General features: G+C 42.4%; 1 protein-coding gene across 2 annotated transcripts in view; it reads left to right on the forward strand.

Annotated features, from left to right (window-relative positions):
* The first annotated feature begins 2,351 nt into the window (after positions 1-2,351).
* The window catches only part of APPL2 (adaptor protein, phosphotyrosine interacting with PH domain and leucine zipper 2), a 33,616-nt gene continuing 17,623 nt past the window's right edge, over positions 2,352-18,344 (forward strand). The window contains exons 1-4 of one of the 2 annotated variants that reach the window (XM_010410469.3): positions 2,352-2,546; positions 7,281-7,379; positions 17,292-17,351; positions 17,853-17,924. In XM_010410469.3, coding sequence (XP_010408771.1) covers positions 2,493-2,546; positions 7,281-7,379; positions 17,292-17,351; positions 17,853-17,924 — 285 coding nt within the window. In that variant the 5' untranslated portion in view covers positions 2,352-2,492. Of the gene's footprint in view, positions 2,547-3,126; positions 3,209-7,280; positions 7,380-17,291; positions 17,352-17,852; positions 17,925-18,344 lie in introns of those variants that run through there. The other variant, XM_019292487.2, reaches the window with a different exon arrangement.

Genomic DNA, 18,344 nt, shown 5'->3' on the forward strand with positions numbered 1-18,344 from the left:
GAGACCCAATAAAACCAAGTGACTAGGAAATTAATTTAAATTACTAATAGGCAATTTTTTAAAATTCAAAGCCACCTGGACTGTATTGGGAACATTCAATAAAATCATTTTGATCACTATAAATAAGTAATCTGCCAAGTTTATAGCTGTGTAAGAAATGATGCAACAAAGAGTGACAACTAGTAAAAAGCATCACCCTTCAGTAAGTTAAGGAAGTGCTTTTTGTTTTATTTAAATAAAACTAGTGGAACCTGTTCTGGAAATAACTATCCTTAAGTTTGGAATGACAACAGGCTTCCACTCTTGAGCCTCAGACTAAACAAAGCCATCAAAAGGAAGAAGATAAAACCTTCCAGGTTATTGCACTGATGTGAAATAAAACCACAAACCACCTTGATGCTTTCCTGGTGAAGGAAACAGTTCAACCCAATGGGTAAGAGCTGCTGCTGAACTACTTCAAGACTAGAGGGGGAAAGAAAGAGGCAAGAATTGTAACTAAGGTATTTGGGAAATATTAAAAAATGCCCTGAAGATACTTTAACAGATACAGAAAATCTGATGAAGTGTGGTTTTCTTGTTCTCCATGAATTTCAAATAACGTTTTCAAAATCTCTGATGAAAGAAAAATAAGACTTAACAGAGTCTGACAAAATTGGCTCAGATGGGATCATGGATTCTTAAGCCTAATGCCTAACTGGTGCCCTATTTCATATTCTGTAGGAAAAAAACCCACTCTGACCTCTTTTCACTATTCTAAAATTCTCTGAAACATTATTACGATAAATCTGTATCTATTTTTATTTTCCCTTTATGTAAATACATACTGTCATCCTTGGTATTTTTGGTATTAGCTAGAGATTCTTATTCTGGTTCAGTGTCTTTATTCAGGCAGGAAAGGGACTGAGTGTGAGACCTCAGTTCTTACTCAAAGGCCTGGAACAGGGAGTCCAGCTTCAGGACTGGTGGAGCAGTCCCACTGTTACGGCTTGGCACATTGGGTTAAAGGTCCCATCAAAAGCTTCAGAAGCAATACCAATCAAAGTCAGACACACAGAAATACCTTAGCCAAAATTACAGGGTTCAGTGGTCTTTCTCATACATAATTAAAGCAAACAATCATCCAGCCAATCTGCAAAAAGTCTTTTAATCAGAAAAAAACCCCCAATCTTTATTAGCAATCACCTTGTCATATAAAATGCTTGCTATTGCTTAAGAATGACAGAAGTGGAAAAATCCACTGGGACTTAGATGCAAAAGGCTGGCCGATATTAATGTTTGGAGTTCTTCTACAACTCAAGCTGCATTTTTCAAATTATTTTTCTTCTTTTAAAAGAGGTCAGCAATGTGAGTTATCCAAGATTGTGAAATTTCTTCGAAGATGCTAGCATCTTAGAGCCAGTATTTTTGTTTGCATAGTATAATTGGCAGGATTCTTCCTAAAGTCTTCAGAAGTTGGTTTTGTTTTTTCTTAAATGAGATTCTGGATTTGAGTATCTCCATTTTTACCTCAAGGCACACTGGAGCAGCAAAAGCTACAGCTGACAAGAATAGAGCAACTTCCCTGCAAGATCTGTAACTCTGGACTTCTGGAGAAGCCAATGCATCCAAAAGCAATGGCCACCCTTCAAAAACATGTACATAATCAAATACTCACAGATCAAGCTGTGCTTACTTTGAAAATACTAATTTTGTTTAACTAAGCATCCAGACAGTATCAAGGCAGTCATAAAAACACAGCTCTGTACATGAAGGACTAGGAACTTAAAATGCATCCCTTCTAACCTCCCAAGTGTTACAGAGTTATGGGCTATGGCTGTGCGGGAATTAGCCTGTCTGGAGCACAACGAGGCCCCACAGTTACACTTGCAGAGTCGTCCATGGACAAGAACAAATGCAGATGCCGCAAACGCGGGTCACTGATAAGCAAGCGGTTGTGATGATCTCACAAAGTGTCCCTATCGTGCACCTGAGGAGAGCACAGCAAGGGGCTCGCCCACAGCCGGACGTCCTCAAGCCCCACAAGCTCAGGCTGGAGCGTGCGATCTTCCCCTGGTTTTTATCACACCCACGCACCCTCAGAGCCTCTCTCAGCTGAGGGGGCATCCATGGCCCCTGCTCCATCCCTCCTTCCGCCACCCTGCTCTCCCGGGCCGGGGCTGAGGGAGGCCGCTCCACCCTGCCACCCGCGCGGGGAGGAGAGCAGGGGCCGCCCTCCATCTGGGCCCTCCGTCCCGCTGCCCGCCGAGCTAATGGCGGCAGGAAGCCTGCCCCCACCGGCCCTCCCCGTGACTCGCTTCCTCCAGCGGACGGGAACTGGGCGGAGTGAGCGGCCCCGCCAGCGGAGCCGTCCAGCCGTGCCCGGTGCCTGCAGAGTGCCGCGGCCGCCCCCGCGGGACGGAGAGAGGGAGGGCCGCTGCCGAGCCCCGCCGCCGGGGCGTGCCAGCGCCGCGCACCCCGCTCCTGCCAGGGCTCCGCCGCGCCGCAGCGCCAACATGCCCGCCGTCGACAAGCTCCTCCTGGAAGAGGCTCTGCAGGACAGCCCGCAGGTAGCGGCCGCTGCCGGGACAGCCCGGACCTCGTCCGTCGGTCGGTCGGTCGTTCGGTCGGTGTGACGCACCTGAAGCGCTCGGTGCCGGCGGGCAGCCCATGGGTCTGGCCGGGCCGGTACGGGCTGACAGCTGGCGAGGGCCGGGGAGCAGCGTCCCGTGACGGGGAGAGGGGTGCCGGGGGCGGTGCAGCGGGACAGAGCGAGGCAGCACGGCGGGCGGGGAAGTGGGTCAGGGTGAGCTCGGCTGTCGGGGCCGTCGGGGAGCGCTGAGGCGGGCACACGACACCCGGGGGAGATCTGGGGTCCCGCAGGGCATTCGTCGGGGGAAAAGCAGGCAGAGTCTGCTCCTGGGAGTCTCCCGGGAGGACGGCTGTCCTCCAGCGCAGGGAGTACTGCGCCCTTTCTCCTCACCGCTCTCAGAGAAACTTTTGTGGCGTTTTTCTCGCACCGTCCCCCTTGGGTGTGCCCTCGGTGGCTGTAAGGGTTGCCCTGAGCAGCCGAGGTGTGTCAGGGAAGGACAGGTGGGCAGGGCTCAGTGCGCTGGCTTCCCCCGAAGGGAAAGGGACACCTGTGCGCGGTGTCACCTGGCCACGGCGACACAGTGGGCTGGAGGAGTGTCACCGCCAGCGTACCTGCTCCTCCTCAAGGGCCGCAGTTCAGGTACGGGAGCTCCCATGAGGATGAATGAGGCGCATCCCACCGAAGATGACCTCCTTCTGAAGGGGTCTCAGGAACGAGGAGAGGCGGTCGCCGCCCTTCCCTTCCCGAGTGCAAGCACGGGGGGACGCTCCTCCTTTTGCCCCAGTGCAGCGCCCTGTGCCCCGCTGCCCGGAGCCGGGATGTGCCGCAGCTGCAGAGGGGACCCCTGGGACTGTGGAAGCCTCACAGCGAGGAACATGCCATGTCCTGATGTGTTCAGGGGCTGGTTAGGTGGAAGAGAGAAGTAGAGGGAAGGGGAAAGAGTGGGAAGTTCACTGAGGGATGGGGAAGGTGCGCTTGGGGACAAAGCGTGGGGCAGAGAGAGATACAGAAGTAATTGGTGAAGCAGGGAAAGACGTGAGGGCAGGGTGGATCAGCATGGATCCGGCTCCCAGGTAGCCCTGTGTTGTAAGCCTGACTCGTCTGCTGATGGATCAGGAGGAGGAATGAATAGGTAAGCTGTGGAGCAGATTGCTGCAAGGTGTTACAGAGTCTGTCATGAGACATTTTGAAGGAAGGATTGGAAGTGCACCTGTAAGGACTTAATAAGCCTTGGGCCTTATCTTAATTGCCTCATCTTATCCTCTTTTTTTGTAATTTCATGAAATCCCATTCTAGTAAGAAAGATTTCCATCATGTGTTTGATGTGGCGTATTTGTAATCATCCTTGGGAATTTTAAACACTGGATTGGAAAAAGCGTTGAGTAACCTGATGTTACATCAAAGTCAGCCCTGCTTGGAGCAGAAGTTTGGACAAGGTGACCTGCAGGGTTCCTTACCAGCCCGAGCTTTTCTGTGTTCCACAGTTTACCAGAGTGTGCTAGATTTATTATGGGTAGTTAGTCACATTTTTAGTGTTAGCCTCCCCACTGCATCCTAAAGCTGAAGAACTTGAGACGCAGGAGAAGTGAACTAATTTACTTCTTCAGTCAACACTTCCTTCAACGATTAAAAATGTAACACTGACTGAAAGCAGCTGAACAATGCACTGAACTGAATTTGGAGGTCGTGGTCTTTCCTGTGTCCTGAAAGGCAGGCTGTTAACATCTCCTTTGCAATTACTGGAATACCAGGCTGTGCATTAACCTGAGTATTGGCAGGATGTTTTGCCTTGGTTTGGTCATTGCTTTTTCTTCAAGCTCTACAACTTTCAGAGGGAGGGACATTGTTTAATTTTTATAATGGCCCAGCGTTGCTAAAATATATTCTTTTGATATAAGAAAGCAGGAGTGGTTTTTTTCAGTCTTTTATATTTTTATTACTTTTTTCACTGGGGAGAGCTTCACATTCACAAAATCAAGGCAAAAAGTTAGTCTCTGTTCCAGAGAAATGAGCAGCATAGCCTCTTACAGGATTATTTGCTTCTGTATGAAGGAACCTGATTCTCTTCTGCTCTGTGCAGTGACAGGAGTGCAAAGAGATGGTGAAATGAGGATATAACCTCACTTTTTATAAATTGTGTGAAGTATGTGATTTACATGCAAGACCGAGGAGAATTAGGCCAAAGTTATTTCTTCGTCAAATTTCTAAAACTTGATTTATCTCTCCCCATCAATACAGTACTTTTGTCTTGATTTGTCTCCAGACACTGGCTGAAAGAGGCCATAAGAAGTGTCTTAATTTTGAGGTGTTTGGCTACAAAATGGAGAAAAATTTATGTCAGCGGCCATGCTAAAATCAAAGGAAATACTTACATGAAACTAGAAAGTTTTTTCCTATCTTTCCAGAAGCTGAGATAATGTTGTGAATAATGGGGCCTCCTAAATGTTAGCTTAGTATTTGGTTTACTGGTTTATTTCAGCAGCCTTAGCTGCTCTTCCAGAATTTGTCAAAACAGCAGCAAGAAAATGCACACATGCTGGTATTTTGTTGCAGTGATTTCAAATGGTATTCTTAAATGTAAAAGTTTCCAAGAATAACTTCCAAACTGTCTGAATCATTTATTGTTTTTATTATTTTTGAACAATGTGCTAATAACAGAGGCCAAGACTTTCAGAAATTGGTTGCTGGAGCTGTTCTACCTCAAGCCATATTTAGACAAATGAAAAATCTGAACCTGCAAAAATTCAGTAAGATTTACGAATGTAGCTGACATTCCTGTATTTTGGAACCTTTTCCAGCATGCAGAATTGTGTGATTTGTAGCCTATTCCAGGCAATTTCTTTATAACCTTTTAGTTTTGGCTTGAGATTTGGCTTGATAAACATTGTATCAAGTTTTATAATTTTTGCTTTCCCCAGATTTATGTTTTAACCATCTTTGTACTCTGTACTTTTCATGTGCCATTGTAACTCAAAACAAGGCAGCTGAGCACTGTATAGGTACAAGATAGTTTGTTGATGTTATTTTGCTGGTTATAATACATCATTGAAGACAAAACATTTGGAATCAGATATTTTTGAAAATCAACATGTTTTCAGTTACTGAAGTAATATCTTAATGTGGAAAACTCTCAAAATCATCCTTACAGGGAAGTTCTGTACAAAGGTCCTTTAAACATTTGGGTTCCTGATACCCATTTCATTGACTTGGACTACTTTCCATTCTCTGGTTTTCATGTTCTCTTTATTTGAAAACAATACTTTGTAGTGTGTATTCCCTTATATGCTAGGATCTCAAACTGGCTTCCCAAACTCTCGCAGGTAGGAAGTGTTGTAGCAGCCTAGCACATTAGCAGAGTGAACTGTTGAGAGCTTTTAAAGTTACTCAGAGTAAGAAGGTACTGAAGAGAACCCAAAGACTGACTTCCAGGCCAGGTATTTTAACCACTGAGCAGCACTCATTTCTGGCTTAGATACTTCTCAGCAGAGGTGAAATGATAGTTAATCATAGGCCAGGATTCTTGAAGGATGCTGATGTTGTGTTTTTCAGGACAAAGAAAGTCTGGGCAGAGAGTTTTGCAGAGAATAAATGCCTTGGAAAAATGCATGTGCCTTCTGTTAAAATAGTGGAGTATCTTAAAACTTTAAAAATAAATTTCCCAAATTTGAACCTGGATACTTCAGGTATATTAGAGATTCCTGTAATGGGGGTAGAGATAAAGCACTTGCTCTTTTACAGGACTGACATGCCTATGAAAGTACTGGAGTTTGTGCATGACCCTCATGTAAGCAGATGAAGCTCATTAATGTCATATGTGTCAGCTTACAGATGGAGAGACATTTCCAGTTAGCATCAAGTAGATTGGATTTATCAAAGTTAAGACTAAGGATGGATCATGACTTTGTTAAAGGGACAATCTTTCTTCTTTAATTTTTGTAAAGATCTAGCAAATTCTGGAGCTCAGCATTATTCTGAGATATCTTTCCCTTCTTGGGAGCTGTGTCAGCAACATAATTCTTTATTCCTGACGATTCCACCAAAACAAACTAAGGGAATTCATGTCTTTAAGATAACACAAGTTCTTCCCTCCTCTTCCTGCTTGCTGACAAGCATGAGTTAGCAGAGTGAAGAGAGTACAGGGTATCTCCGGGTGGGTGTATCCTTGTGTGCCTGTTGGAGATGAGCACTCAGTTGTTTTGTCCAATGACATCAGCTCGCTTTGGCCGTGGCCCCTTAAGAGTTGCTCAAGACAGTGGAGAGTGAATAACAAAGTGTAAATTATCTCACTGGAAAGGGGTGCTTTCAGTGCAGTCTGACACTGGAGAAGTAAAGTGAGCAAGCAGTGGTGTTTGACCCCCAGTCCTTAACATGGTTTGAATTACTGTCATCAGAAGGAAGATATTCAGGATGTTTTACATTCCTAATTATGTTGGAAGGACTGTGTGTTAGTAGAGGCAAGAGCCTGGAGTCAGGATGTAGCCATAGCATTTTATCAGTTCACTTCCTTGTGCCTCAGTTTACCTACCTATAATAAAAGAACTACTTTCCACATGTTTAGAGATTCTGAATAAACAGAATTGTGCAAGTCAAGGGTGTATTATTTCTGATTGATTTTTACTTTTTACTACCATCTCTTTGTAGCTGTTTGTGGTTCTTTTTTATATTTCCACTCAGGACTAAAACCATTTGCTTTTTTTTTGTTTTATTGAAGACTCGTTCTTTGCTCAGTGTCTTTGAAGAAGATGCAGGAACCCTTACAGAATACACAAACCAGTTGCTTCAGGCAATGCAACGAGTCTATGGTGCCCAGGTAATTGTTCATTTGTATTTCTTTTGTTCAATGTGGAAGAGAAGATAAATTGCTGTTATGATGCTGTTGTTTACATTTAAGTTGCTAAGTACCTGTACCTTCTGTGGTTTAAGAGGAGTTGTGGGTGTTTTTCATCTCATAGCTCAACCTCTTTCTGCCTTGATGCTCAGAAAAGTTGTATTCATTAAAAAAAAAAAAAAAGCTACTTACTTTGTCTCCAGACAATTAATCAAAGTAAAACTGTGCTATGTCCTTACCTTACGGTACATTGGGAGGCCAGCCTTGACGAGATCGCTTGCCTGAATGTAGATACAGTTCCCAGGTCTGCACACTGACTTTAGGCACCTAACTTAGATGCTGTGACTCAGCTCATGGAGGGAACTGCCCATTTCCACTGATTACAGAGCAGATGTGCACTTTGGGTCTTGCTAAAGTCGAGTGCCTACAGTAGTCGTGAAAAAAACACGAGCAGAAGCAGAAAAAATTACATTTTCTGGAGTATTTACATGACCTAGATGACTAAATCCCTTTGAAAGTAAAACCTGTAAAAGAAATTATATCCAGTGCTTTGGAAAATGTTACTGTAAATCTGAGTGATTTTCAGTGAAGCTGATTCCCATGTGCATAAAATTAGGTGTTTCAAAATGCCATTATCTGGGTCTTAAAAGACAAACACGGTGTCTCATGGAAGTTTTGCAAGTATTTGTGTAGGTTTAGATCCTGAGTTCACTAGAAACAACAGCTTTTCTATTCTTAAAGCAGTAAATCGGAGTACACAGAGAGATGAGGAGAGCAGGAGTATTTTGAATTTCCCTGAAGAATGCCTGATCCGTACATTACTAGAAATCAGCTCAACTATAAGTCTACTGCAAGTATATGTCCATTTGGTGGGATTGCTCTTTGGGTGACTGATAGTTTGACATGGAAGAACCATATGCCTAGGATTTGGCTGCCTACACCTGGAAGATCCAGCTTTGGAGAGCTTCCAAGTCTTCATGTCCTGGATGTTGTGCAAATGCAGAGCAACCAGAGGTTTACAGCACAGCTTAGGTACATAGGAAATGAGGCAGGGCGTGGCTGGGGGCTCGAGAGGCGACGGGAAATCAGCACTGCAAGTCAGGGATGGCCATTTTGGTACAGTCACTGTGCTTTGAGAGTAACAAAGAGCGTGGGCACGTTGGATGGTAGGAGTCTGACAGCAAAGACTGGGTAGGATTGAAATGGATGAAGAAGGGAATCAGGAGATCTGATTTTCAAGTGTCCAGCTTGTAGGCTGCATGTCCCTTTCCACTGCTGATTGCATTTTAGGAAGTGGTTGCTCTGGTCTGTGATTCAAGAAAAAAAAATGCTTTATCTGCTTTTGTTTGCCTCTTCCTTTTCATCTTGGTTTTTAGCATTCTCCATTTCTGTTTCACCACAATTACGACATTTCCTTTTTCTTCCCATCATCTCAGTACATTTACCCATCAGTATTTTGCAGTACTACTGAGTCTACTTCATTTTCCCAGCACTTTTTGGCCACTTCTTTCCTGAACGCTGCTTTAGTTTGATGGAAATATTCAGTCACTTGTGAATATTGGATATATTCTTTGAAATAGGTCTTTGGAGTTTGATGCAATTTTGAGATGTAGGAATAGAAGGGTAATGCTGAATTGCCTACTAAACATAAATGGACAGTTAAGAAAAAGGTGTGTGATATTTCTTGGCTGCCTAATCACAACTTGAGAGAAAAAGCACTTTTGTTGATGTGTTATCTGGGCCTCAATAGCAGCATATTAGGAGGTGTTACCAACCCTGTAAAAGCTGAGAGTATTGAGAAGCCACTTTCTGAATTTGCATTTTTATTTTCCTGGCTTAAATTTTGTCTCTGCAAAGTCAAATTTTCTCTTTGCAAAGTCATCGTCATCCCCTGCTCTGATTTCTATATCTGTAAAATAGAATTTCGGTTACTGACCTACTTTAGCAATGGCCATAAAATGAGTGGGATCACAGTTGTGGCAGACAGACAAAGCAGCAGTGGGTTCTACCAGTCTCCAGTATTGAAAATTCAGGGTTTATGCCCCCTCAAAACACTTAGGACAGTTTAAAAAACATTAATTTGGGTTTCTTCCATAGTTTGTTCTGAACTTTCACATTTCCCAGATATCTTAACCATGTTTTCAAGATCTTTTTGACTAGTTTACTAGAAGTCTGGTGTTTCTTGTGATGAAAACTCAAATGTTTATGTAATTCAAACCACCGTAGCCTGTGATCAAATAACAGTAGTTAATGGTTCTGAATGGATTCAGTGCAAAGTCTCAGGGGAGTAGCAATTAGTACCAACTGCATGCTGTTAATTAACCATGTGGATATATGCATATAGCTGTCTCATAACACTGCTCTGTGTGCAGAGCCACAGTAAATCTGTAAAGTGACAGCTCAAGCTGCTTTAAGCACTTGGATCAGCGCATTTGAAAGGAGTGTGAAAAAGAAATACTTGCCCATATTTTTAAAAAAACATTTAAGAAAATAGGAATCTTTTAAAACATCTTTTCAGACTTACATGCATTCAAGCAGGACTTTAAAAAGACTGTAAGGAGGGATGTGCAGCATCCTGTGCAGCAGTGGCTCTGCTGTCTGGGCTGCAGCTGGGTGGTGCATGGGTAGCAGGTTGCCTTGGCTGCAAGGCCCTCAGTGCTTTACGGGCCTCTGATTGTCCTGCAGGATGAGGACAGTGCTCTCACCTCCCTGGGCACCCACACCACATGGGATCAGGCGGTGACTCTTCTGCACATGGAGCTCTTTAGTGAAAAAGAGGCTGTGATGCTACAAGGAAGATGCAAGTGTGTGATGCCCTGATTAAGGAGAAGTCACAGGACCCAAAAGTAGCACTTGAGGAGTGAGGTTTGGTTGATCTGGCAAACCCATGTGATTAAATACAGTAAAGCATAGTGAAGCATTTTTATATCCATCAAATAAACCACACCCATATGAGTACATAGTATATTTCCTGCTGTAGTTCTCCCAGCTGTGCTGTGGTGCCCTGAAGTAGTTACCACAGTAGTGGTCTTATACAGGAAATCTTCCATCCAGAGTTTATTCCTGTAGTCCTTCCTTCTTGCAAGCAAGCCCTGATGTTTCATCTGGCATTAGTGCTGATTTCTGTGAATGTTGTGTTTGTCTGGGGATGAGAAGAGTCTGGATGTTTTATGACCTGAGCAATATTATAATGCAGCAGCAAGCAAGGACTGTTAACAAATTTAATTTGCTTAAGTTACAATGCTGAGGCTCTTGCAATGGTGTATGAGCAAAGTGTGCCCAGTTTACCTTCCTGACCACTGTCGTAGTAAATGGTTTTCAGAGCTTTACTATCATTTCCGGTTGTCCATCGTGCTCTAGAAATGGCTGAGCTGGGAACCTTCACTTGAAACAAAATACCTTTAGGAAACTCAGGAGACTGTCGTGTCTCTAGTGACTAGTAGGAGGGATAAACAGTTGAGCGGGTGAGAGGAAAGTAAAATGCAGTATTTTGTCATTGTAAAGAGATTTCATCTCGTGTCCTGACAAACCTGTCTAGATACTAGGGCAGTGATGGCAGAAGAGGAGTAAAGAGAAACACATGTTGTCTCTATCAATATATCTAGAGAGGGAACAGCGTGGGAATTGCGAAGCATAATCCTGTTCAGCATCTGTGTCTCTGTGAGAAGTTGTCTTGTGATTCCAGGCAAAGCAGCAATAACCTCAGTGGCTCACTGCCTTTTTATGTCCAGACTCTTAAAGAAACTTCTGATAATTATTGAATAGTCTTGGTTTATAGGTACCACGTTACATGGGTGTCAGGACAGCTTGAATCTGTCAAGCTGTTTTAGGTAATGCTTTATAAATGTTATTTCTCTCTGCAAGTTAATGATGCCTCATGTCTGCATTTTTCAGCAGTGCTGCTTGCTTGACTTTCCTGTGTATTAACTTCAATAGGCTGTAACTTGGTTGTTGGGTGTCAGGCTCTCTAGGGTATGCATGGACTTTCATATTTATTATGTTGCATAGCTAACTCCAAGTGTTGAGAATTCTTGTTTAATTAACAAGTAAGCACTGATGCAGCTTTTCTTTTAATTGCTTTCTTTTCATATCAGAGGGAAATACTGTATTACCTTTTCAAATGACAAGACTTTTTTTTTTCCTAAAACGTTTTGAAGGAACAAAATTTAAGTTAGCATTTTATAAACTTTCAGTTCTACATAGAGAAGCTTCAATAGAGTGTTAGATAGGACATTTGCAATAAATTGCAGTTGTCAGCACTGACTTCTGTGAAATACTGTGTGTATTATTGTTCCATACTCGGTGTAAGTTTGCATCATATACCTCTTGCCTTCCTGAGGCACATTCACCAAATGTTGCTGACAGAGATAAGCAGAAAATTACCACATGAGAACTAATGTATTTACAGAGGCATGGGAGCTGGGTTTAATGCTGCCTGTAAGTCAGAATTGTCACTGTGCCTGGAAGCAAGTTAGCATTGTGCTAAGGAGGATCTGGAGATCCGAGGCAGCATAAATGTATGGATACCCTGCTGATAGTAATTGTTTTGACAGAAGAGATTCTTTCTGTACTGAGCTAACCATCCTATTGTAGTTGCTTTTGGTGTTTTTCAGCAGCTTTGACTGGCATCTTCTGTTCCTTGGAGCTATTGGAGGATCCTTTTTGGAACTGTTCCCATTTGTAAGGATGGAATGCCGTGCTGTGAATCAGCACCAGGGCAAGCCATATGTTAGCCTGATCTTGTAAAGTGCTGTGCAGCCTGAGCACCCTGGTGAGGCTTAGCTTTCTGCAACCCTGGATTCATGTTTCCAAGCCATTTAATATGCAAACCTAAGCCTGTAGGACTTCGCCATTTACTAGATTGCTGGATAATTCTGCTTTGTAGGAAGATAAGCATATGTAAATGGAGCTGCATAGAACTGTTGCCTCAAGACCCAGTTCTTTCTGTGCTGTGCCTGATTTTGAAGGTAAATGTGTTGCCCAATTCTGAAGGGGTGGACAGGGTGCTACTGCCTCCTGGGTCTTCCACTTCAACCATGTATCCGGGTCTTTTTCTTCTTTTATGAGGCATTAAGTTTTCCCAGATGTAAGCTAAAATTTATTATGTGTCATTCTGCACGTACAGAGTGCACGAATAAATACCTTTACCAGAGTCTTGCTTGTTTATATGAAGCACCCTTTGGCAGTTCTGTGTGCTAGTTACTTTAGTTTTAAAAATTCCAACTATAGCTGACGTAGGAAAGTTGCTTTGCAGAAAGCTTCATTATATTGGGGTTGCACATGCTGGAATAGTTCTGTGTCTTTAGAAGTTAATTTATAGCTCAGCTTAATCCTTTACATGCCCTCCAATCTGTAGTCTGTTAGACAACTGTCTACAGAAATATCTTTGGATTTCAGCAGATTAATCCTCAGAGTTTATTTTGGAAAAATACAGGGATCCTAAAAATGGACGGACTGCCTCACTGGGAAATAGTTAATGGCATGGATATTTTATTACAAAGAGGTTATAGAAAAGTCAGTCTGTTCTGAGGATATGAACAGCTTAGTGAATAAAAGTGATAATGAAGAAGGTGGAATCAACCACATGCCTTTGCTCTGGGTACTAGCTCAGAAAATAAGTTGGACTTTTTTTTTTTTCTGCTGACTTTTTTGAAGGCAGGGTGAGATATTTCAATAACTTGAGAATTAAACAATATTTTTTAAGCTAGTTGTTTTTAATTTCTGGTAGATTAATGCTAGATTCAAGACAGCACTTCCATTACCTTTTCCATTTGAACTGGACTTACAGAAATCTATTCCTAGGGCTACCATGCCAGTCAAGGTTAAAGAAAAGGAAAAAAAAGTCAGCACATCTGTAATCACGAATGATTTCATTATACTTATTTACATACGGTCTTTTTTTCCTTTTGGTACACTTTTTTCCCGTAATGCTGCCAAGGTGTTTTCCCTGTTTAGTAGAACCATCTCGTGCAAATGAATGTATTTCCAAGGCCCACTACTGGTTAAGTTTGCCTTCATTTAGAAGGCTTCAATTTCTGTTCAGGATTTTATTGAGTTTTTGCTTGCTATATCATCTCATTGATAGCTCTCCCACTCCATAAATGCATGATGAATCCTAAAATGTCAAGGTAATGTGGAAGAGATGTGGAGTCAGGCTTGTATTGTAGTTTTTCTTTTGCTGTGGTGTATTGAATTGCAGTCACTTCAGGACAAAGGAAATCAATGTTGCTGTATCCATGGGAAAATGCCTTGGAAATAGATTAAAACCTGTTAAAATAATTTGCCTGGGTTTAGTGGATCTGTCAAGTGAAGCAATGCAAATAACTTCTGAGTCTTGGAACTGAATGGCAGCAGGACAGGGGGAGGGGAAAGGGCTGATTAGGAAGAAATGAGAGGAGGATTAAACCAAACTTTCCCAGATTAGTGTGCTTAGCAATGCAGTATTACCACTAGGTCAGCAGAGCACTTTGCCTGCTTCCTGTTCCTTATGCAATGGACTGTGTTTCAACTTGCTAGCTTAATTTGTTTTGTTTACAGCTTTTGGGTGTGTGTCTGTTTTGTTTTGATTTTTGTTTGGCTTTTTTCCCCCCAAATGATACAATGAATGATTTTGTATCTCCAATGGGAACTAAGTCTGGCAGGTGTTGGGAGGGAGGATGAAGGACCCAGGATTAATTCTTCCACATGGGTAGGGATTGAGTAACAAGTTTCTTTGTGGTGTTCTGACACAAAGAACTGAGCCAATAAATGAAAAATGTGACCAGCTGGCAGCAGTGGGTTGTGAGTAATGCATGGAACTGTTGTCCCCAAATCAGCCTAAAATCCCAAAGTAAGTTTTGTGTCAGGCACATCTTTCAATTTGTTCTGTATCTGGAGTAGCATGCTATGAATGTCTGCTTGGGGTCTGTATTATTAACTGTTGTCACCTGATTGAATACTTGGTAAGATGTTATTAATTTACACCCCTCTGAGATCCTCGGGGTTTATGTATTCCCCCATTATCCTGTCACATTCTGGAGACTACTCCTGGGGAGTGATGATCACTGGAAGGTGCTTATTCCACACACCTGTTTACATTGCCCATCTTCAAACTGCCCCACATAGATGAGTAGAAACTTTGGGGATGGTTAACACTTATGTCTTCGGGCAGGTTTTGTGCGTTTTGTTTTGGGGTTTTGTTTGTTTTTCAGCCTATTATTCTGAAGCTTCTTTTAGTGTTAGCAAATATAAGCCAGAAGCATGTATTTTCCAGATTCAGAGCAGATCATGAAACTGCAGACTTTGCAGGAATGAGTAAATTGAAACAAATGGGGAAAAGAGGCATGTTTCTGATACTTGTTTATTTCAAAGGATTTCTTGCACCCTGATCCAGCTGTACAGCTTACAGGTGGCATCACAGTTGCTGTGTGAGGACTTAGAGCTAGGTAAGAGCTGCAAGAAGACTATCTTTGAGGCTGTGCTTATGAAAAAGATGCCAGGTCTGAGAACCTCTGGTTCTTTTTGTAATCTTAATTTCCAGCCACATGCATACAGACAAACCTTTTAATGTCTTCTGTATACTTGCAGGGAGTCCCGTCCTCCCTGTCATAAACTCATTGCTTGCTAGCTCCCACTTTGAAGGTAGAAAAGTCTCTCTGGTGTTCTTACTGCTTGGGGGCAGATAATTAAGGCTCATTTCTATCCATGCCTGAGCCCTTAACAGGGTTTGTTTTTTATAATAAGGCAGAACATCCTTTTCCATCCTCTGGTTTGGGAAATCCTTAAATACCAAGTGTTTGTGTAAAGCTTTTTCATTTTAAAAACTATGTACTCTGCACAACCAACCTGCAAATCTTACAGGAATCATTGACGTTGTTGTATGAAAGTGTAGTGCTTGTTACTAATTGGGCTGAGACAAGAAACAAGGCTAATCCGTCACAGTGAAGTGAGAATAGTCATGAGGTGTGCACGATCCGAGCGTGGGCCCACGTTATCTCAGCTCCGAACTCTTGTTTGTACCTCAGAAGGCCTCTGCTGTGCCATCTCCTCCTGCCTGTGAGTGTTGTCACCACGGCATTTTAAGATGATCAAAATTATCTCGTTCAGCTTTCCCTGTCATGTGTTCACATGCAGCTGCTGGTACCTAGGCTGTGGCTGGTTTCTTTTGGCTTTCTTTTTCCTCCCCTGTGCACTTGGGCACACTTTAACACTGACAGTGTTGGGACCCTGCTGTCCATATGAACCCCCATTCCTGGCATGCCAAGGCGGTGCGGAAGCACCAGGCTGTAATGCAGGATGTCACAGGTGGCAGCAGGCCAAAGCAAAGGGTGTTTCAGAGTCTCTGGCCCAGATAGTTTGCTGTGCTGTGCTCTGCTTGCTCAGGATGACAGGGACAATAAGAGAGCATACAAGCTCTGTCCCAGTTTTAATGGTGTTCTGTATCAGCCCTAGTATAAAGAGATCTATTAAAGTAGTTCAGATATTTGCTCCTAGTTTTACAAACTCTCTTTGGCCTTATATATTTGGAGACAAGAATAGTTTATGTTAAGGTTTAAAATTAAATTTAAAGTTACTAGTTTTCTGCATTACTGAGGATGAGAAGGATCTGACAGGGGTTAAGACAGATGTCAGTTACCCCCTTCCCTTTTTTCCTTTATTTTAGTTTTAAGTCCTTGTTAACAAACCAGGGACAGAGGTGTTGATATGCTAGTATTAGGAATACATTGATTAAAGATTGGCATATCCAAATGCTTGTCTGGTTTTTCCAGCTATCAAGCAAATTTACACACCTTCCCTACAAATCTTGCCTGGTGTAAGCATGTCTTAAGTGTGTGTGCACTTTCATTGGCTGGTGCAGCCAGGAGAAGAGAGATGTGCTGGTTTGTGCTCCTGTAGCCACTTAAAGTGCTGTAGTTACACTGGTACATTCCCTGAGCGTGAATGCATTATGGAGGCACATCTGCTGGTTCACTTTATTGATGTAGATTTTGGGGACAGATGATAACCCAGAATGAAACATTCTTATGCTGGTATGGCAGCCTACATGTTTGAGGTTCTTCTAGTTTTGTTATTTTCTTGTGGTGGGGGGAAACCCAAGGCTAAAACTAAACCTCAAATCTTAGCTCTATTCAAAGAAGTTAAACTGTAGATCTGAAGTGTGTACCTCTTACTACTGCTTCCCTATTTTCATGGTTTAAGCCCAGCTGGAAATTCTGCCAGCCCTATTTCTGGGGCTTGTTCAACCCCCTTTCCATCCCCCTCACCCCAGTGGAACGGGGAAAAGAATCAAAGTAAAACTCGTATGTTGAGATAAAAGCAGTTTAATAATTGAAAATAAAGTAAAATACAGTAATACTGATTAATGATAGTAAAAGGGGGAAAACCCCCAAGTGATGCACCCTGCAGTTGCTCACCACCAAATGACCAATGCTAGAACCCCTCTTCCCGAACCCAGATTGGCCTCCCTTTGGCGTTACTTGTCCCAATTTATTTACTGGGCATGCTGCTCCATGGTGTGGAATATCCCTTTGGTCCTTTTGGGTCATCTGTCCCAGCTGTGCTCCCTCCCAGTTTCTTTTGCGTGCCCTCTCACTGGCCGAGCGAGACAAGGAAAAAAAAACCCTTTACTTAGGATAAACACAACTTTGCAAAAATCCAAAACATCAGTGTGTTAGCAGCACTATTCTTACTCTGAATCCAAAACACAGCACTGTAACAGCTGCTGAGAAGAAATTAACTCTATCCTAGCTGAAAGCAGGACATCTGTGCAGGTATGTTGGGACTAGCTGCTTGCACACAACTGAATGTTTTTGTGGGTAGTTTCAGATTCAGTCAAGACACTGGTAACAAAGTAGTGGTAACAGCAGCACTAGGGACCTTTCATTATTTCTATTAACATGGCATTTTTGTTTGTAGAATGAAATGTGTCTTGCCACACAACAGCTTTCGAAGCAGCTCCTTGCCTATGAAAAGCAGGTATGTTCAGCACGTGACTTTGATTTCTTTCCTGCCTCAGCACTTGTGAAGAAGTCTGTAAATCCTTTGTTTTCTGGAAGTGCTCATGCCATTTGCTTCACTTGGTTTCATGTGACGGCAGTTGTGAATTTCCCCAGGATGTTTAAGGGAGTTGGGTCATTTCTGAGAGTCTTAAAAAAACCCAGAACCAACCAAACAAGTAAAAAAAAACCCCAAAAAGGTACAAAATCTGAGTTAATAAATTTATGAAGATAAAGTCAGTTTGTTCCAGTTCTATGACTTTAAAATGAGTATAATGAGAATTAAGTGTTGTCCAAAATCCATTCATTTAACACAAGAAGACCAGAGTAAAAGAAGTATATTAATGAGTTTCTGGTTTTACATTTATTTTTATCATTTGTTTCATTTTGTAGACATATTCTTTCTTTTTGTAGTAAAATGTGTTGTATTTTATATTCATCTTTATTGATTTACGGACCAAACATGTGTTTCTATTTCCAGCATTTTGCCTTAGGTAAAGGAGATGAAGAAGTGATATCCACCCTTCATTATTTTTCAAAAGTTGTGGATGAGGTAATTTGAATTGCTAATATTCTCTTTTTACAATACAGAATATTAGTGGTTTTTCTTTGTCCTTTTGATTCAGAGCCTTCCCACTGAAGGCTAGATTGTGCCTGGGTTTTAGAGCCATTTCATTCTGGATAAAGAAGTTTGATAACACCCTTCCATAATGGTTAGAGCTGTTTCTTTGGCTTCATCCTGTATGCTATCCTCAGAGCAAAGCTGAACTTCCTAAGGGAACTTAAAAAGACACTAAACCAGGATGTGTCATCTAGGCTGGGACAATGTTTTATTTAATTCCATATTAAAATGACACTTACATTTCTAAGCTTTAAACACTGCAGTTTGAGCCAAAACTTGCCAGGTATGGATGCAGGGCAGCTGTGAATTGGTAAAGCTGCAGTTTAGTTGCTGTGAGGTCGTGCAGAATCC

The sequence above is a fragment of the Corvus cornix genome, chromosome 1A, assembly GCF_000738735.6.
Source record: "Corvus cornix cornix isolate S_Up_H32 chromosome 1A, ASM73873v5, whole genome shotgun sequence".
Lineage (NCBI taxonomy): Eukaryota > Metazoa > Chordata > Aves > Passeriformes > Corvidae > Corvus > Corvus cornix.